This window comes from Prinia subflava, chromosome 4 (assembly GCF_021018805.1).
Source record: "Prinia subflava isolate CZ2003 ecotype Zambia chromosome 4, Cam_Psub_1.2, whole genome shotgun sequence".
NCBI classification, from domain to species: domain Eukaryota; kingdom Metazoa; phylum Chordata; class Aves; order Passeriformes; family Cisticolidae; genus Prinia; species Prinia subflava.
This window is the reverse complement of record NC_086250.1, coordinates 35,562,075-35,583,995: the sequence shown is the minus strand read 5'-3', so window position 1 is coordinate 35,583,995 and position 21,921 is coordinate 35,562,075. Positions and strand designations below refer to the sequence as shown.

General features: G+C 36.5%; 1 protein-coding gene across 1 annotated transcript in view; it reads left to right on the top strand.

Annotated features, from left to right (window-relative positions):
• NAV3 (neuron navigator 3) overlaps positions 1 to 21,921 on the top strand; it is a 267,877-nt gene that overhangs the window by 84,536 nt on the left and 161,420 nt on the right. Inside the window, exon 3 of the mRNA XM_063396422.1 lies at positions 315 to 367. Coding sequence (XP_063252492.1) covers positions 315 to 367 — 53 coding nt within the window. The remainder of the gene's footprint in view (positions 1 to 314; positions 368 to 21,921) is intronic.

Sequence of the window (21,921 nt, the reverse complement as noted above, 5' to 3'; positions counted from 1 at the left end):
ACCTCCTTCGCACTTCCCCCTTTGCATGATTTGGCATATGGAAGCAACTGCTGCTAACAAGAGTGTTGTTACTGTACGACTGAGCTTTACTTAGAGAGGAGCTCTCTGTCAACAAAACCCTCTGCATGTTATTGCTGTGCCTTTTCTGCTTTTCTTCAGGATTTTGGTTTTTTTTTTTTTCTCTGTTTTGATTTTTAGGCTTTTGGGGTTGAGTTTTCTTCTTTTTTTTTTTTTTTATTTTTTGACAAGGGGTTGTAAAGGAAAGTTTTATCTCATTGTTTACTTTTGCTTTTCCCCTCACTGTTTTTGTTTAGCAAATGAAAAGGTTGAAGATATCAATGGCTGTCCACGGAGCCAGTCTCAAATGGTAAGAATAAAATATATTTTTAGTTTGTGTTGGCACCACTTTACCTTCCTAAAATACTTTTAAATAAGGATTTGTATAAAATATGAATATTCTATCCCATTTTTACCATAAAGTCCTAATTATCATACAGGTTCCTGATACTTATTTTCCACACATGCTTAATGTTTTTAACTTTGTTTCTGTGCTAACTTTGGATCTTGAGATAACCTGGCAGCAAGACTTCATCACTTCTAATTAATCCAGAATTGCCTTATCAGACCTGTTCTTCTGAGGATCCAAATAATTTCATTTAGCTTCATTTTAAGGGCAGTTAATCTAAGAAAAAAATATTAAGTGGAGTCTTTGTGTCTGGAAAACTGGTTTGATGAACAACACTTGCCAAATTGTTTTTAAATATAAATAGCCTTTTGGATTGTCCACTGTGAAGTCCAGTTAGATGAACTGACTCCAAGACTTTCAGAAATAGCCCTTTAGTCATATAGCTCTCTGAGCTATAGCTGGCAGCTGTCTAAAGACTTTTTAATACTCTCAGACAAGAAGCATTTAGTCACTGTGATTCATATGGAGTCTTATTAATCTTTTACTATGTTTATGGCTAGTCAACTACATTTAATAAGACAAAACCTCCTTAGAATACTGTGAAAGTGACAGACACAAAATCTGAGCCTCAGTAAAACCACCATGCATTTATTGAATCATTTACAATCCAAGTCATGTTCTCCCATGGTGAGGTCTTTGCCTTTCTGTTCATATTCAAATAATATATAAATAAGGTGCATAATTATGTGGCTGGCAAGGATTTTGGAGTATAGTGATTTGGTTGAACTTGCATAATAGCAAACTGCTGAAACTGGGTTTAAAAATGGAAATGAAATAGAAAAAAAAGTGCATTTTTTATGCAAAAGTGCATAAAAGTTTATGCATTTTTTAAAGGCAGAAGGTGTTTGCAGCCTTTTTCTGCAAAGCATCAAAAGGTAAGGGGAACATTTTTTGAGTACTAGTGAAGTGAATAATGGGGTCTTTTTGTTCTAATTGTTCAAAAAATGGGCACCTTTAGAATAAGTTTTTCTCTGACTTTCAGACTTTTTGAAATAGTCCATAGAAACAATATACACAATTTCCCTAATAATAATTATTATTTTAACTACTCATATTACAGCAGCACCTAGTGGCCCTGACTGAGAACTTTGGGAACTCCAGCACAGCACTCTAATATTACACACAGAGATCAAGAGATAATCACTCTCTACTTTAATCACGTTAAAACTTGCCCTTCCAGAAAGGCAAGACAAACAAGGAGACACAAAAGCACAGGGGAGTGGTGTGATTTTCCAAGGTTATGGAAATGGTTAGTGGCCATCTAGGACTGCTTAGGGATCCACCGCTCTGTTGTCTAACAAGCTTCACTTCCACAAGAAAAAGATGAGCTGAAGAGAGAGCTATTCACTCTAGCAATGTTTGCATCTCCCAAACAACATTGGTGTAGGTTCCCTGTTGCATGTTTATGAGGCAGAGGGATTCTGGATCTCATCTCTAGCTCCATGCAGCTGTGGAGGAAACGTGGTCAGTGCATGCCCACACTGCAGCAGTACTTGTGGCTCTCTTTGCATCCATCTTTCTCCTCCCACAAGCCCATCTCTCAGCTCAGCCAGGCCAAAGAATATGTCCCAGGTGCTCTGGGTGTCAAACCAGGTGCTTTGAAAGCTGCTGTGCATAGCCATACATCAGTGTTTGCACGGTGACTAAAACATCGCATTTAGCCACTTTAACTTCATACTAATATATTTATTTATCCATCCTTTGACACAATCTCTTTACTGAATTGTTTTATCTCCACAGACTGATCAAATTATTTCCTCCCTTTTCACAAACCAGTTCTATACTGCTGATTTCTAAACTGAGTTAGGAAATTTAAAATGTTCTGAAGTTAAAGTCATTCAAACTTGTCAGTTTATCTCTCAGAGACCCCAGGTTTGAGTCTGCTCTTCATTTGTTTCCTTTGGGCTCTGAACTGGTCTAGCCTAGCCAAAGGCACAATTTTACCATATTTTCAGGTAATTTTACTTGGCAGTGCTCAATTTTGCCAGTCCACTCACTTAATGGTAGGGAAATCCTCTTCTCCTTATAGCAGGAGAAGGTGTTTGTGATATGCAGGGAAAAAAATATAACAGTAGTTTGCATGTTGTATGTTTGACATACACTAGTATGCAGCAATATGTCCTGTCAGAACCTGCTAGAACATCAGCCATCAAACCAGCAACAGTCAAAATACTCCAATAACATTCATTCAGTCAGTGCTCTAATTTTAAAAGTTGTAGTTAACAAACCTCAAGAATCCCACTACCCTCTTCTTGCACATATGTTTTCATAATCCTTGCTCTCATAACTTGCAATTAGGGGCAAATGTTTTCTCTATTCATCTGCCATTTGATACCCTTTCCAGGAGGCCTTTGATACCCATTTTCAGGAGGTCTAGGATATTTTATTAGCTTTAAAAAAGCGAGAGAACGCTGACATGGATTGTCTGCTGTTGGAAATTCTTGATACTCTCTGTGGATGATACTGATACTGGTTCATGATTAATCACTACCAATATTACCAAGTTCTTTTCCACTCATAATTTGGTTTTCCTCTTGCCAATGGCATCATCTTTCAAGTGATTTTTGAGGCATCTCAATTCAGCTGCTACCTTAAACTGTAAACATATTTTAATGTTTATTTTAAATGTATATAAAATCCTTGGGGTTTAGTTTTCCTTTAGTTAGTTCCATTGCAATGTCTTGCACCCTATGCTCATTGTGGCACTGATATATAAAGCACTTGCAGACAAGTTGAATTGGCTCCATAGGTCCAAGTTCATAAAATCTAAAAACCTGTGAAGCCCAGCAGCGCCCAGTTTCTGCATAGTTAGCTTTATCAGGATTCATTGTGTTCACCCATTTGATGTTGCACACAGAACCTGAGAATCTGAGATGTACTGGGGGATAGATTATTTCATATTCAAATCTCAGAAGCTTTAAATAAATAAAATTTGTAAAAGATTTGGAGAGGTTCACTTGTTTGCTGGGTCAGTCTACTGTGGTGAATAAATTTGAGTATTTCTTATGAATGGTTTTCATAAATATAATAAGGATTTAAACCTCTGTGTATTACAGCATATGTTGTCTGTCCAGAGTGCCATGTAGAGTCTTGCCTATATTTTCCTTACAGCTATGCTTTCAAGGAGCAATATAGAACTTCTATTTTTTTCATCATCTCTTTGAATCCCTTCAAGAAGATAATGCCACATAAATTTCTATCTTTTCCTTGTATGAATTATTCAATAAGTCTATCAATTAAGGACATTTCATATCATCTTTATTTAGAAAATAATGAGATTTCAGGGGTTTGCCTTTTGATAAAATCTAAAGCTAATTCCTTTATGCTTCTTTATAACCCATTCATTTCTTTAATTTCTGTTTTAAGTTCCCCCATCACTAGAAAAAGTGAGATAGCCTTCTGGGTGGAAACTATGTTATAAAGCCTTTATCTAATTGTTCAAAGAGAAAGCATTTAGGAGTGTTTTTTTTACTCCTGAACAAATGACAAATATAAATATAATAAATATAAACACCGGAAAATCTCCATTGTTCTCTGGCTTTTAACACATCACATCAAACATACAGTAAGCACACAAAACATACCAATTCAATCCATCCTGGGGTAGTTGGAGAAAATGCAAGAGAATCAAAAGGTATTGGACTGAAAATCTTTTAATGGTGATGTTTGTAGTTTTGTCCCTAGTGACTTTTTCAAAACTCATGTTTCTGTTCTTTCCTCATGCAGTTTACGGTGCTGTCAACAGCATAAATCATAAAATAAATTCAAAGTTGACCAAAATTTCTAGTGATTTTTCCTTCAGAGATTAATGCTGCCGTAGTAGGTGTTTTTTTTTTTTCTTAGAATTAGCTAATTCCCACAAGAAGTGTCTCTGCCAATACCCATCTAGCTACAAAAGCATCCTTAATTTTTGTTGGTAGCAGGGGTTTTGTTATAGTTATGATAGCACTGGAGAGACCTTTCTTAATAAAGAGTCTCCCAGTGTTGTATGCACTTCATGAAGACTATTTTTTTATTTTGTCAGCCTGATCTTTGGCACACTTTTCTACCAGTTTATAAAACCAAAGGTATGCATCAGAGGTAATTTTTATAATTTAGAATACAGATATGCTGCAGTCCCACAGAGAAAGTTTAGTTCACTAAAAATCCAGGTCTTGTTCATCCTGGAAATCAGGGAGTGGAGAAAAGGTGTTGGAGCTGTAGAACATTCCCAAATTGATAAAAACCTTTAGTAAAAAGCTTTTAGTTATCAGAGCTAGCACCAATTTTGGGTGAGCGGTGTGTCTGATAGAAGTGTGAATTGCTGTGACTATGTTTAGAACTAGATAAGATCATTTCTACAACATAGTACTTGATTTCATTAATAACACCTTTAAAAAAACACTAATGAATTTAAAATGTTTTGTAAAAAAGACGGAAGAATACCAAAACTGTTGCTGTATTCTGAGACTGAAGAAAAGTTGTGTGTGTTAACAAGAGGAAGGTAGAGTAGGTGAATCAGTCTCCTCAACCAGGGAGCTTTTTCTCTAAGAGAGGAAGTTAAAGAAGTGTGTGAAGCCTAAAGACAAAGTGTATGTACTGGTAGACATTGCTTGTAATTTATTGTGCTAGATGTGCTTTGTGGTGTTCCTGTACTCCTGCAGAAGCCCATGGTGGTCTCTGCTTACATGCTTGGGTTTTTCTCGGGAGGAGGAGAAGGTTGCAAGAGGATAGGGTGTATGCAGATCTCTTCTTAACAGGGAGTCAACCTGTGGGCAGGGTGGAAACTACAACTGCTAAATGTGCCACGTGTCCTTCAGACTTCCTCTGACACAGATGTGATGGTCAGACACTGTGGAGTAGCACCCGTCCGTGTCCAGCAATGTCAGCATCCAAGGATGAGAACATCAGCATGATATTCTGTGTCTAAAAACTGTGAAAAACAGATAATTGTGTATAAAGTGAGCATTCAGGGTTCTACCAAGGTTCACTAACTCCATGTGAAAATGTATGTGGTATGGTTGTGTGTAGCTCTTTGAGGAATGGGAAGTCTGAAGATGTCATCCCTGTGTTCACTGTCTAGTGGGCTCACATGTGAGCTCTTCCTGCCTGCAGTTTTGAATTGTGTAAGAATCTCCTGGCTTTGCTGGTGCAGTTGTTGATGAGATTGGCTGTATGGATTCAAGATACACTTTTTGGGCTTTGGAGCAGCTCCAGGTGCTTTGGAGCAGCTTCAGGTGAGCCTTCCACGCAAGTGTGACAGATTGAAGTATATACAGAAATTTGGCTGGGTGAAGAAATATGGTCCCTTGGGAAATTGGGAATTCAATCTGGGTTTTGAAAACTAACACCAGCTCTTTTAATGTGTGGACCAGTTTCTTCCTGCAGTGACACCTATATGACCCCTTTTGAGATCTGTATGACCCCATTTTTTTAAATTCAGACCATATTGTCCACACTTCTGTGCAGCCTCAAGCCAGGTTGCTGTCCAGCTGGGAATTTTGAGGATGTTTTGCCCTCAGTGTAGATGAGCCTGTCCCCAAAAGTTAGCAAGGTCCCAACAAATGTATTTCTTCCTTGGACTTTTTAAGTGGTGGCAGAAGCATCATGATCCCCATTCCTGGGAAAATTGGGTCATAGTAATGCACAGCTTATATGTTCTTTGGTATCCTGCCTCACATGGATTTACTTACCTGTTAATTACACATTTCTGAATCCAACTCTCATGGTTTGGCTGAATTAAGTCACGTGCAATAACTTTTTGTGGGGGGAACTATGGCTTAAATATGCATTAGAGTCACATGGGTAGCAAACACTTCTCAATCTCTTCTTTCCTGCCTTGCAACACTGGCAGCTCTAGGTGGAAGAGCAGACAAGGCTGATATAGCTCCATTAAGAAAGGATATAAACAGATGTTTTCCTGTGAGGGAAATGACACTCCTCAACCTGATGCATATTCAGATTTCCCATTTTCTGATGGCACTTTCAAGTATATATTTTTACTTAACCAGCTGTGCTTTGTGAGTTTCTTCCCTAGGTAGGTGATTTACATTAAACTTTTAACCTTTCTGGGACTCCCAGAACCTAGGGGCCCAATACTTTCCTAACCAGGAGCATGTCCCAACTAGCCTTCTGAAGATGCTTTCTTGGACAAGTCCTCTCATTTCCTAGGTAGGTTCAGGGTGTGATCTTCTTTTTAAGAACTAATCCCATTCCCACATACTTCCCCAGTGACTGTCCTCAGCTGTTTGAGGGAAGACTTTCTTGGATAATGTTTGACACATCCAGACACTTGCAATCCACTGTTCAGCACACAATGTACAAGACTGCTTCAGAGCATTTCTAATTCGTTTGGCATTCAGTGAATGCTGAAGCCAGCTATCATTGAAGTCTCCCATATTTCAAACTCTTGAATCATGAATGATGAGTGCAGGACAAAATTTTAGAAGCTGAATTTCAGGATTGGAGTTTCCTTCTTTGTTTTAGACATCAAGAAAGCCATTTTTTAAACTTGTATATGCCTTGCAGGGGGCTCATGCCTTTTTTATTGTAATCCTCTATGCCACAGAAATTTAAAAATTCTCTGGCAAAACATGATGCATATAAATATATCTACCATGAAAATATGTAAATAGATAATGCAAATTTAAGGATAGTTACAGGAAGTAACATCTTCATTAGTGTAGACATTGAAGTTTATTTTTTTTGTTCGTAGATGAAATTAACTTGGCATAATGATTAGAGTAAAAATGAAAATTAGTGTATCAAGACTAGAGATATGTGTAACCTCAAAATAAAAAAGATAATGGGAATAATGACGGTCTATATAAGAATACATTTTGGGAATAGTTGTGATTATATGAATGGAGAGACAAAAGAAAAGAAAGAGAACAATTTTTGTAAGGGCAAGGTTAAAGGTGTTAACGATGGTTGAATCTCAAGGGTGTAGATGTTTGAATTCTTGTTTCAAGTTTTGCTGATAAGAGATTGTTAATGTTATTAATTTGAGTAATATGAGAGGCAAACTGGTTTAGCATAGAACAGGAGGAATTTCAAGTGCTTTTGTAAACAAACCCTAGAATTTCCAGGAACTCAAGAAATTGTAGAGAAAATATAGATGGGATGACAGCTGGACAGATAGAGTAACAGTTGCCTTTTTGTGGTAGACCAAGCATATTTTTACTCTGAGAGTACAAGAAAACTGAGGAAAGGATGGAAGAACTGCTGCAAGTGAGAGATTAGTAGAGGATAAAGAATGGAACACTTCATTTATCCTGCCTAAGAATGTTACTGTCTTAGAAAGGATGGGGAGGAAAAGACAATAAAATCATCTCTTTTTTGATATGGTTTGATTCTAGTTTGTTTTTTTGTGAGACCTCTTTATTCTGCACTGAAACAAGCAGCTCTCTTTACATTTCGAACATTACATTTGAGAACATTAAAAGGACCACAAGATTTATGAGACTCTGTCTTCACAGAATAACTCAGAGTTACTCACTGTGGTGTCAGGCACTGAGATACATATTCCCCTGAGTCACTCACATTTGACTGTCTGAAGCCATATAAAAGAAAATGCTGCAGGAGCACATCCTGACTTTATTTTGTCAGGCTAGAAGTACATTATTCATGAAGTATAAATTGTGCGCTGTTATTGGCCTTTTGTTTACACTTACAAATCCCTTGTGTTACTACTGTGTAGAGTCATATGAGAGTAACTCATCTAGATGTTAATGAAATAATCATGTAATGAATATTGTGATGAATACTTATACAGTCTCCATGAAATCTACTGAGTCATTAGATTATAGTTGGGTTTGCTTGGTTAGGACTGGAATTAGGGTTTTGCACACTTTCCTTCTGTAGACAAAGACTACCAAACACTAAAAGGTATTTTTGTTCTCTAAAGTCAACTGTTTTCCCTCAAACACTGCCTTCCTTCTCCCTCTCCCCTGCAGTTCCTTGAAACCCACCTCCCCTCAGTCTCTGTCTGGAATATGCCACTCATGCCCCTGAGATATGACCATCTCACCCATCTACCTCTTCTCCCCATCCCTCAGCTGTGTTTGTCAGGAACGTCAATGGATCAGAAACTTAAACTGTATTGGGAGGACATGCAGAGATTACGTGCTGTACTCTGCTTGAAAACTAATGAGTGATATACACTTTGAAGTGCTTATTGTTTGAAGAGATGCAGTTTACAGTCTCTCCATTTCACCTATCTGTAATTAGCTTTCCATACTCTTCAATTTTTAGTTGTTTCTTTGTGATGGTTGTTTTTAGGGGTTTTTTTGTTGTTGTTTTGGTTTTTTGGGGTTTTTTGGGTTTTTTGTCCCTCAAAAATGTCATGTGAACATTCCCTGGAGTTTGGAATAGAACAGATATATTTTAGCAATGCATATGCTTAGACAAAGAGGTGAGGAATAAATGGCCTTGAAACCTCCATTAATAGCAATGCACTGAAAAGTCTTAACATAAACATGCAGTTAAAATACATACACACAAATGGACTATGACACATTCTAGAAAGCACCTGTAGTTATAAGACATTAACAGATTTTTCCCAGATAGCAGCAGCAGCTTACAGTAAATATGTCTACTTCATGATGGTGTATTTTTATCATCTTCTATAGGGAGAGTATGTTATAAATACCAGGAATGTCTAGAATGTTTACTGGATTTAAAAATAGAGAAGAAAGTGCGTGATATTTAGCTGAACAGCAAAAATGCATATTTAAGCTGAACAAGAAAATAAACAATGTATCTGAAGTGGTTTTATTTTACAGTATAACCAAACAAGGCTTTCTGATAATGTTGAGATTTTGTCAGCTTTCTAGATTTTTTCAAATGTCTGATTATTTTGGAACTGTGGCAAAATGCCAGTTCTCTTATAGTTAAAGTTGAGGACTTTTATTTAAATATTTTCTAACCACTCCCTCATCTGCTTAGACTTTGTAATTTTGAGTGCTGTGTTATTTAGAGAAGTTTATTGTTCTGTGTCTGTGGAGCTTTGAGTTTCCTCGGAGAGGTAGATTTTCACAAAAGAAAATTTCTTAATATTCAGGTGAAGTACCCAGGTTTTTCATTCATCCTTCTTCCTAAAATAATCTGCTATTGCCTCTCCTGACAATGGAGAATTCTGAAGCTTCAGTAACATGCAAGTCTCTTGAGAAACAATGTGAGCATATGTTTTAGTGTGTGGCTCACGCACATGGCCATGCATCTCTGTGAAGCACCTTGTGCAGTCCTGATTGAACTATCAATGATTTTATTCACTTCCAAAGGTATTTAAGCCACTCTACCTCTCATTTGTGAATCAAAGTTTGTGGGAGCTTTCAAATTCTTGGAATTTTGGTATTATCTGGAAATCTGTGGGAGCCTGAGATGGCCACTCTTCTACAGATTTAATATCTCTGTTCCTTAGGGTAAGTCCAGATTAAGGTTAGAAAAGAGCTACAAGACAGATTTTGAGAATTAAGCATTAACATCTGCTAACAATAAATGAGGGCACACACCAAGTATGAGTATCATCAGCTTTTACTTGGTTGGGCTGGGAAATGCAACTCCTGTGAAGATGTTTTAATGGAGATACAGGGACTGTGCAACTGTCCATAAAACGCTGTCTGTGGTGTAATGTGTAAAGCAGCAGAGGGTGCCAGAAAGCAGCAAGCTGAGGCTTGCATTGTTCCACAGAACTAGCAATTTTAGGGTGGAACACGGTTTGCATTGTGAGTTTAGCAGAAGGGAAGAAAGACAACACCTTTCTTGTAATTTTAACCACTTACATTTGTTTAAAATTAAAATAAATACTATCAAAAAATGATCAAGCTTTTGGAGGTGTTGTGTGGTACATTATGCCTAGGTGACGGTACCGGTCACTTAATCATCTTTTAGCCACTATACATACCTGGTATTTAAAAGTTTGGTCTTACAGAAAAGAGACTGCAAGACATGAGGCTAATAAAGTAACACAGAATGTCCTAGCAACATTCTTGTTAATTACAGACTAATGTGGCCACAAAAACTATTCTGTCTTATTACATTTAAAATTATGATGTACATTAGAAAGTCTTTACAACCTCTCCCTGCTCTCCTGTTACAAAGTAAAATATCAAAAATTTGCTGCCTCAAAAAGGTTGAGTTTCTTTGTCAGTATTGCATTACTTCCAGAATATAATACAATTACAGTGTTAGGAAAGGAAGAGAAAAATGAAAGTAGGTGCATATTGAAACTACCACGATCTGTCCAGATGTATTTTCTCAATCTGCCCTTGATCTTTGCTGGAACAGAAGCTGCCTACATCTGCTGCAGCATAGTGTGAGCCTCTTTCATGGAAAGAATGCCAAATCTGCTTGATTTTACAGTTCTTCTACATACTCACCATTTTGGAGTCCCTTGACTTTTATGCACACTAACCCACCTAAATTTGTGCTTTTATTTGCCCTTAATTATATTCCAAGAACAAGCTCCTCTTTGAACCCTGCTGCAAATCCCTTCCCCTTACAGCCTCTCCCCAATGTGCTATTGCTGGCACACAAGACTAGCAGTGCTCCATCAGCTCAATATTCCCTCTCTGAGAATGACAATGTGAGGGGTGAATTAAAAAGAAAGAATTGACCCTGGCATTTTTTCCTTCATTCTCCTCCTACTTACCCCAATATCTAAAGTTACTGTGCTAGGTAATTAGAATTCTTTTCCTGCTCTTTCAATATATATTTATGCACTACTGTTGTAATCACCATATATTCCACGAAATGTCAAAATGAAATGGGTTGTATTTGTCAGCAAATATGTGTCTCCTGTCCTTCACAATCATGTCCACAGCCATTGGACCAGATGGAGCGTGGTCATGGCTTTTTCACTCATTGGAATAACTGCTCTGGCAGCCTTGTCCCGCTGTCAAGAGCCCGTGGATCAGACTGCTTTGAAGTGGCACTAGAGAGCACGAGGCACCTGAAATTCTGTGTTAGTAGAGATTTTGACAAACTTTGAAGTGGACTTAAAGACTGATGTTAACTCTAAATATAAACTTTATTACAGCTGGTGACCCTATTAGAGGCAATGCTATTAAGATACAGATGGGTAAATTGGCTTAAATTAACTGTAGAACATGCAACTTATCACAAAGATAACTTGCTTATTTCAACAGCATTAACTAATCCCTTTTCATGTAAATGCTTTGATCGAGTTAATTAAAATATTAACACAATCTCCTTTTTTTTTTAATGTAACTTGTCTGTTTAAATCCACTATGACCTGAAACTTAATACATAAATAGTTAGAATACAGTAAACCATTTTTGTTTCAGCAGAAATAAATAGTATAAATATAAACATAGTAATCTATTTGGCAGCTTTCTGATGTGCAGGAATTATTTAAAACACTCCTACTCTGAGAAGTCTGCTGACCATATGATCAACAGATGACCACATGACATAAATCAGAAGTATACTTATTTAGAGTTGAACTTATTTTAAGTTGGCCCAGTGTCTGGATATGTATAAGTCTGGGCAGGGGTTTTTTTCTGCGTCTGTCCAAGATACTTTTTTGTTGTTGTTGGGACAAGGTTGTATTCAATCTCACAAACTGAGCACAAATGTTTTTTGCTTTTTTGATAGTTTATATCCACTTAAAAGCATTTGTTTACCTGTGTAGTCCCTAGCAACTCTTTCAGTTGGCATCCAGACCAACACCAAACCCACAAAGTTCTGAAGGGTGAATCTGAACGGTCTTCCTGAAAGAGAAATACATTTGTATTTTAGCTTGTAGCTTTTGGCAGCCTTTAATTCTGTAACAATTAGATTATATTTTGTTTAGGCTTGTATTGGCAGCTAAATAGAACCTTGCTTGGATTGTTCATACCTCTTGATTCTTTGTTTCTCTGGAATTACAATGGGAATGTACAAATGGCTTATTGCTCTAGGGGAAAAAAAACACCACAAGAATTTTCTTTGTCCCTTGGTTTCCACACTTAAGAACTGAGACCTATTTGCATGTAATAATTCATATTAATTTTTTTTTCATAAATAGTAGTTCATGGAGTTAGATAGTTATAGTCTTCTATATTCTAAGTGTACACATAAGTAATTAACCATCATGCCAGCCTGTTTTTCCTGTCAGATTTTCTCAGTAATTTCTCCCAATAACAACTTTAAATTAGGTGTTTGGTTTTTTTCTTTTGGTAAGGGCTCTTACTTAGTTCATAGGCAGATCAGCAGTAACACTCCAGGGTAAACATATGCGCAAGGGTGTTTTCACAGTTCATGGATATATATATATAAAGCTTCTATTTGGATTTCTTGACATAAACAGTTTTGAAAGATTTAGATTGTTGCATTGTATGAATTAATGTGTTTGAAGATATGTGCCCCCTCTAAAGCCCCTCTAAAAAGTTTATTTTTTTCACGTAATACTGGCAGTATTTTGGAACTTTAGAACACTTGGGTAACTATTTAAAAAATTGTTTCTTCCCACACTTTACACTTCATTGGCTGCAATTGGAAGTGATGTGGCAAGCCCCAAGTGCTTGTTAAAGCTTCATTTTATAGGCTTGAGCACTTCTGATATTTCTCTTCTCTAATAGGACAGGATTTGACTGAGAAGCCAAGAAGAAGAATCTGACCCTGTTGAGCTTACAGGCAGATGTCCCACAGCCTTCTGTGGTTCCAGGTGCTTAAACGGTCTCTGACCAGGAATCTAGACACAAGATCTTGTTAAAATGTGAAAAATTCTTACCGTAGTTATGAGAAAAGGGCAGAAACAGGCAAGCATGAAAACTTTTTAGAAGCATGGCATGAAAATAAATACAGCATGGCCTCATATTCCTATGTATATTATACTAAACATGGTTTGAAATGCAATGCTCAGGTACACTAGCAAAAGTGAAAGCCTGAATATGAGTCCCTTGTATTATCCCTGTGGGTCTTAAAGATGCCTGGTTTAATCTGAATGGTTTTAATAACCTGTGATGCCAATTCACCATCAGGTTTTCTTGTCTTTTTCTTTAGGGCTTAGATCAATTTGAGTAAGTAATACAAAAACTAAACACAGAGGAAAACTAGTAACTTATGTTCTCTCATGCATATATTCCCAAGGACTTTAATTTCCAGCTGGAGGACCAGCCACGTAACTTTAGTCCTACAGAAAACTCTGAGCTGTACTTTTGGGGGTTGCTAATATCAAGTATTTTTTATCACTTTTCTTTTGAAGAGCTCAGCGTTCTACAAACACTATATGTTCTGTAAATTCTATGACTATTCCCAGGGTAATATGAAAAATATATCTAATTAAAAAACCTGAGAATGTTCATAAAATCAAAAAGCCAGATGGATAGGAGCAAACTGTTAGTGTCTCTCCTGCACAAGCTATAGCATTATGACTTCTAGTGGAGTCAGTAGGGAGGGTTCAGAAAGCACGCAGTGCATCTGGATGGAGTCCAGATGCAAAGTTCAAGAGATGAAGTGCAATGCCTCGTAGTTTACTTGTTTACTCATTTTTTAAAGGATTCATTCCATCACTGGTTGTACTGCCCTTATTTCTAAAAGCTGCTTTTTTGAGTGAGCTGAATGAAGTTGCTGTGCACTAAGTAGTGGTGAAAGAGAGAACTGGAATACTTTCAAAGGTTTAATTAAATCTAATAAATGAAGACTCTGTTGTAGACTGTCTTTTGACCTAATGGAGAGAACCTCCTATGTTTTAAAGAAGCGTGCTTTCTCACATTGCCCACCAGTTTTCAGAAGTTGCCAAGTTCCATAAATATTTAGACACTGGTACCTTGCTGACTCAGATGTGTTGCATAATTAAAAAAAAAAAATTGTAAAAAGTCTCACTAAAGCAGAGCATTACTTTAAGAAATTCTGTGTTTAAACAGAGTTCTTTTTATCATTGCCTTAAAAAAAAGAAAGGTCCTCCCAGGGTAGTATTTATCTTCAATTTTGTGTTCTTAGTGTATGTATAAGGCTCTTTCATGGCGGTGGCGCCCTCAGGCCTGTAGAGATTAGAGTCCTGAAGTAGCAAGTTACTTGCAGACTCTGGAAGAGAATTTTGCCCTGTCTTTTCTTTTGATCCATTCTGCTGTGCAGCCATATTTAGATTTTTAAGAAATTTGTGAAACATATTAAAATACATCCATGGTTTTCTGGTTCAAATCCAGTACTCTATTCCAATCAAAATTTCAGAACTTTCTTCTCACCATTTCTGTTATAGTAGTGCAAAAGCATCTCAGAAATTACCATTACTGCATTTTGTGCTTTACAATGTCTGCTGCAGAGACTACTGTATAAAAATAATGGGGAGAGCAAATGCAGGCAAGGCAAGAAAGAGAAAGAAGAGTGAGTAAAAAAGTGAGAAGCACACCATTATATAGATGATCAGAGTAAAATTTTGCATTCTTCTCTTATGTGGTGGAGGGTTTTTGGTGTTTGTGGATACAGCTTTTTTTGGTTTTATGTGAAACTGACCAGCAGATGGTTATGATCTGTTTGGCCATCTGAAAATTATAATTAGGATTATTTTTTATTTAGAATAATGAAATTATTCATTAACTTCCTGATGTGTACAGACAGAAACAAACAAACAAACTGTATTCTGTATTTGCCATTACAGAAATTATCTCACATTCATTCTAAGGTTTCCAAGCTCTAAGTGAGGAGCTAAGTGAAAAATTTGCAACACCAATTGCCACTTTTTTGTTCCTGACAGGGCTGACAGTAATTCATGCCAGAAGGGATCCAATTCCCTCTGTACCATTTTCTTAAAAACAATACACACCCCAGCTCATGCTTTGACCTCAGTTGTGACCTCATGCATTCTTTTATCAGCAGGTCAGTGCATATGTCTGTTGAATTCTCCAAGTACTTGAGAATTTAATTTGTTTTTGCATTTCTGGGTTTACTGGTCATATTTCGTGTTTGGACTGCACGTTGGAAGAATTTGATGTGCGTGTTCCTTAATATCTGTTGGAAAAGGAAGTGGAAGCTATTTCACTTTTAAATTAGATTGTCATTTTTTCCTCAAAAAATAACTATAATTAAATAACTCCAGCATAATTTCCTAAAAATTTTTGCCTGGGAGGCCTTCTACATACCAGTAGTTATTATTCTCTAAGGTAAAATTCTCCCCAAATGCCTCCAGTAAATCAGTTTTTAATTTGCATGTATGGTCTCTTATTGCAAAGTCAATGCTTAGTTTGGAAGAGTTTTCTGGAATGAAGTTGCATGGTTCACTGATAGATATTTTATTAAATGCTCCTTGAATTATTCTATTGCAAATAATGATGAGTTTGCTAGGAAAGAGTTAAGCCGAATGTGTCTGCTTGTCAGTGTATTCTGCTTAACCCCTAAAACGTGTCATAATTTTGATGGAAATACAGAATGTGCCTTAATCTAGGCCACGTGCAACAGCAAGTCAGCAGAATGCACGAAACATCTCCCAGCAGGACTGTTAACACCTGTTTTATCTGGGTGGGTTTTCTAATTTACACCAGCCGTGGAAAGTTGACATTACCTTCCAGTGCAGTCACAAAAAGTTATTGCAATAAGCTGCCATGGAAGGAGCTTATGGGAAATAAATTACCAGGAAATAAATAACATGATTTTCAAGAGTATGTTTATCTCCCAAATTTCCCGTTCTTCAAATTTCCCCATTTCTACAAGAGAAACTGAGAATTCAAGGCAAATTTCACTCAGTCTCAGTAGTCTGTGGCCAAGGGAACTGTGTAACATGCAGCCTGACATACGAGCACCTTCCAGAGAAACTGCAAATTTAAAACAGCGTCTTCAGAAGAGTCATTATAAGCTTTGCATTGCTCTGGACCACATTTCTTCCCTTTGCATTTACTTTCAGATTTGGAAGACTTTCTGTGTATTCTCTGCTCTTTAAAGTGTCCTTATTATGTAGTATTAGTAAAAAAAAAATATTATGTAGTAATACTTTGTAAACTTTCCTCACAAGGAATCTTGATGGAAATATACAACTTTTAGACAGTCTTGCTCAAAATTAAAAATCAGTAATTAATTTAGTATGAACACATTTATATGTTAACAAGGATATACAACTTTGAAATGCAAGAGACAAGAAAGCAGATCTTTCTGTCCCTTGTGTTTAAACTAGTTTAAAGTGCTCTCTCTCTCTCTCTAAAAATAACCAGCTTGCTTGTGATAGCTCAATTATAATACTTGCAAAATGAGCCCATATGAGTCTATATCACATTGTTCTCTATGAAACCCTACTCTTAAATTTAAAAAAGAATCCTTCCTTTTAGAATACCTATGAATCAGCTGTCGTGGACATCATACAGCAATACAGTGTAGTGAAAATGGTACAACAGTTTTGCAAGTAAAATTTCATGACAACTTTTCACAGAAAGCAGGTAAATCAACAACAGTGTCAAATGGAATGGAGCATGTGGCATAGAAGGTGCTTCTTGTAATGATTGAGGTTACTGATTGGTACTTTTACAAATAATTGAAATAAATCTTACCATGTGTTATAGCAAATAAATCATAATTGCATACTTTTTATGTATTAGATACATTTTATCCCACAAGACATGTATAATCATGAAGGCATTAGGGTTTTTTATATTTTAATTATATTATCAGTCACGCATTTTTCTAAAGAGATGAGCAGAATTTCAGGTGTGCTGAACACCTGTCTTGTAGTGAAGAAGAGGGAACTCCCGCTACTGAATATTGTTTAAATGATCATTTAAGAATCATCTAGACTCCCAAACAGTGTTGAATGTGTAGCATTTGAAGAATGGATAGGCAGGAGGATAAGGACATTGAACTGAGTAATCCATTTTGCTATACCAATTTTGTCTGGATGGTGCTTTTGACCTCTTCAGTTGGACTTCTTTAGAGTAAGTCTGCTATCAAACATATATAGTGAAAAAATAGCTAAATGTCCACCTGCCTGGTTTATGAAGCTTGGTTTATCAAGCCTGTTTTTGTTAAATAATCTGAATGATAAAACTGAGGATAAAAACATGGCACTATAGAACAGCAAACATTTTCTATTTATATTTCTCTGTCTTGTAACATTTTAGCTCTTCTTTTTTGAGGACTGGCAGAACCTAAATACAAACCAGTGAAACCAGCTGGGAAGAAAACCCATATGGAACAAAATTACAAAGCAAATCAAAAATCTGGGTGTTTCCCACACGACAAGTGCGTTGTCAACAAGTCATAATGTGTGCAATGGATGAGTACTTTAAGAACAGAAAGAGAAATCCTTTTAAATCTCTGAGAACACCTGTGGGCATAGCAGGTTGTGAAAGGTTATAGGTTTGGCCAAAGAATAGCCTGTTTAGGTAGTGTATGTCTGAGGATTAACCATGTATGTGTGAGAGTGTACATGACCCATTCTCTTACTGCTATTAGACATGGGAAAATCAGAGTTTAGGCCATTTCCACCTTGAAATACTTTCCAGTGTCTCCCAGAGCATTCTGTATAGCTAAATCTATGTGGAAAGTTTAGCTCTCTTACTAACTCCAGCATGTCCATCCAAAATGATTTTATTTACTCATAAAGACATCTTGGTTGCTTGCTGAAACCTCTAAACTTTCTGAACCCTGCAACTGAGACTAGATCACTGGCACTTCACTTACTAAGTAAGCAGCTAGAACTCAAAAGCTCATGCATCTCCTTACGTGACTCATTCCTTTTAATATCAGACAAATAGTATCTACTTTTATGTTCTTTAAATTTTAATAATTTTAAGCAACATGTGAATTGTAAATATTAAGAGTCCAGGTTGCCATCTGTGAGGCCTGAATTTTATTTTATTTTGATTGCACTAATGCTACAGAACTTGAAAGAGAAGGACATGTATAACAATAATATATTTTCTGATTCTGCATTCATTTAAATCCTCTACAAATTGTATTAGTGATGAATATCCATGCAATAGGAAGATTCAAATGCATGTCTCTCAACTCAGGTTAATACTCTGTGGACATTTAGGAAGAAACATGCTGGTAAAGTGTGTTTGAAATACAGTTATTATGACACATACTATCTCATACCATATTACCAATCTCAAAGGAGTACTATTTATTATTTGCAATTAAAAAGGGAAAAAAAAGCACCAAATACTGAAGAGCTTTGTGGAGTTTCTGTTCAGTGGAAAGTGAGCATGTATGTCATTCTCTGGATTTGTGTGGAGTACTACTTCCATGGATGTCCTTAATCAACCATCAGCAATATTATGAAACTTCTACAGGGAAAAATCTTTTGCCAAATTTTATCTGGGATTTGGGTCACAAATCAGAATGACAAAACACACACACACAGAACTGTGGAAGATAGCACTGAATGAAGGGCTAACAGAAATTAATATTTTACTTTTGCTGCAAAAATAATCAAGAGTATTAAAGAGCATATATGTACAGAAACTCTATTGTGGCTGTAATAATTTGTCATTTTTATAAAGGTTTTATTCTTCCCACTCTTCAGGAAGAATCCAGCTCAAAGTAGGTGAACAGTAATTAACTTTGTGTCTATACATTCTTGTAAACTACATTGTCATAAACTTAATAAAAGGGAGGTAGTCAAAGCAAGATTTTTTTTTGAGCTTCTTATACACTCAGAGAAACATAAGGCTGTGTTTATCATAATTACATGTCTTCTGAGCATCCCACAATTAAATTTATTTTTGGGAGTGAAGAAAGTGTCTTTCAGACAAAGGAGATGAAAACTAATCATGGAAATAGCAAAAATAATAGGAATAAATAGACATATTGTGTGTGTTGAGTCACAGGTGAGTACACCCCACAAATTACCTCTTCCCGTAAATCAGTCAGGTATTAAGTACTACTGTTTATCTACTTGAAAGTCCCCCAGTCTGATTTAGTGATTTTTTCTGTCAATAAATTTCAAATAGCATTCACTCAAAAGGAGGTTACCCACAACTATGCAATATCTTACGTGTCAACGTATTTCCAATATATCTTCTTTGCATGCCACCTAATCTATTAATATTATCAGAGCTGTGACATTTCTGTTTATTTGTACATCATCAAATGAACTGTATCCCCTTAAATGTCAGTGTAAAAATATATTGGACATCACTGATATTTATAGTGTTAAGTATTCCAGGTGCTTTTTTCATGATGCTATGTGTATGAATACTATTAAAAGGATCAGATTCATGAAGAAAGCATAATACGTTGTAAGCATAACCCATTAGGCTTAAATTAAAAATTATCAAATGATGTTATCTACCTGATGATGCCCACAAATTAGTTCTTAAATTATCACCATCTTAGCCAAGTGTATCTTGCATCCACAATGCTGGAACTACATTTCAGAATTTGACATAATATCCTTGAATTTTGATAAGGAGGTGATTAGGTTTCAGAACTAGGTTTTTGTTACCTCTGAGAAGCAATTTCATGTAGTGTTGATTGACTTTCAACATGGTTAATTGAATAACTAAGTGGCAAATACCCATATGGCAATGAAGATTCATTATATTGGCAATTACTTATCCTATTTATAGTTGTCAAGGTTTTTAATATTGAAGTGCTGCTATTCAATGTGTTGTATTTATTCCACTCATTTGAATCTTTAATATAAAATAAGAACCTAGGAAGAAAATAAAAATCAGGAATTGCCAGCGGTGGAGAACTTTATCAATAGCAGCAAACTAATCTTGCAACATGTACCTGTACAAGTAAATTTGCAAATCTGAGGCTCTTCTCTGTTTTGATATGTAAGATTTGAAGTCAATCTGTATATCCTGAATTCTGTACTGTAATGAGCAATTTCTTCTGCTACAATACCTTGTCGTTCTCAGGATACAACTCACTATAATGATAAACAATCTCTGCTACAGACTAGTTCTTTGTGCAAGCAAAATTCACTACAGAATTGTGGTCATATGTAAGGTACAAAATTTGTCTGGTATCTTTTGTGTGTTACACCACAGAATCTTCAGCCACTGATATATAAGCAGTAGAATTCAACACACACAGTGTCAGCTCTAGGAGGAGTTTACCCCAGTGAATAACTACTTACATAAATATGGACTCCGGGAATTTCGCTTGAAATCTCTTGGAACTTTTGTAATTGCAAAATTACTCTTGTCTGTGAGTGAGTTTGAAGATGTGTTTAGGCTGCTTGGGTTTGAGTTCAAAGAATAACTGTGGTTTTCCAGGACAACAAGTAGATAATTAAAGCAATATTTAGAGACACACTGAGAGCTTCAAAATAGGACCATTTCAAGGCTAATATCTTATAGACTGGAGTGGAAAGAAAGTGAAAATAACACAAAAATGTATTAATGTCTCGTTGAATCCCTTAAGAGTTTCTGAGAGTTGTATAGTAACTGCAGTTATTATCAGAAAGCTGACTGTAAGAGTTGTTTTCTGACATTTTCAGGGTATTATGGGCCTGTCAGTTGCCACACCAAACTTGCTCAATTCACAAGTCAAAACAAGACTTTATTATAAGGCTAACAGTGCAACTCCAGTCTATTGTCTGGAACTTGGACACTGCTATTGCTTCATACACCCCTGCCAAAAGGGTGACTTTGGACTCAAAGCTTCTGTTACACTTCTCTTGGTGAACTCTGAAGCCAAACAGAATTTGCTTTGTAGTTCCACAGCATACTGAGTCAGATGTTAGTGGTAATGATTAGTTTTTTTCTGAGAGTTTGAGAAACATGATTTCAAAGACACATGCCGTAAAAGTAGACACATAAAGTAACCAGGTGCTATTTCTATAGGATATTTTTCACTAAATGTATGTGGAGGTTAGGTATTAGGCTTATTATTTGGTATTAGATATTGAAATGTTTTCACATTAGGGTTTAAATATTCTTCCAGTGAACTAGGTTTTTGTTTTATCTGTGGTCACCTGAACTACTGCAGAGGGGACATGACCATTATCAGAAATTATCTGATTAAACTAGAATGTGTTAGGAAATATTGTTCCAGTTATTTGAAGATGGGTGATACCGATGTACTGTACTGATTTTTCTTTCTTATTTTCCTTTTTTGTTTCCCTCTCTTTGGCTTCTAGTAAATTATAGAGCCGATTTTCCCATCTTTGAAGCAATTGATACTGCATTATGGTTGATTTGAAAGTGCAAAGAGTTATACAGCTAATAGCCCAACAAATGTTCATTTCTTTTCAATTCTTCAGGGCAGAAACATTTCAGTTCAAAGTTTTTTCTTATGTACTTGACTCTGTTTAAAGGTGGAGTAGAAATATTCTCTTCATGTGCACTATTTGCTCAACTTGTGCAGGGGTTTAGTTGGAGGTCAGGGCTGAGCCAGCCCATGCCACCAGGAGTGGCACCATCCGCCTTGTCCCTCCTTCCCACGTCCTTTCCTCTCCCAAACCACGCTTTACTCGGGCTGGGACACGCCCTCGCTCTGCTGGCTCCTGTGCTTATCTGGCTGCACGGGAAACTGGAATGAGTGAAGTCCCTTTGCCTTTCTGCTGGGTGAGTTCTGTGCGCGCAGCCAGCTCC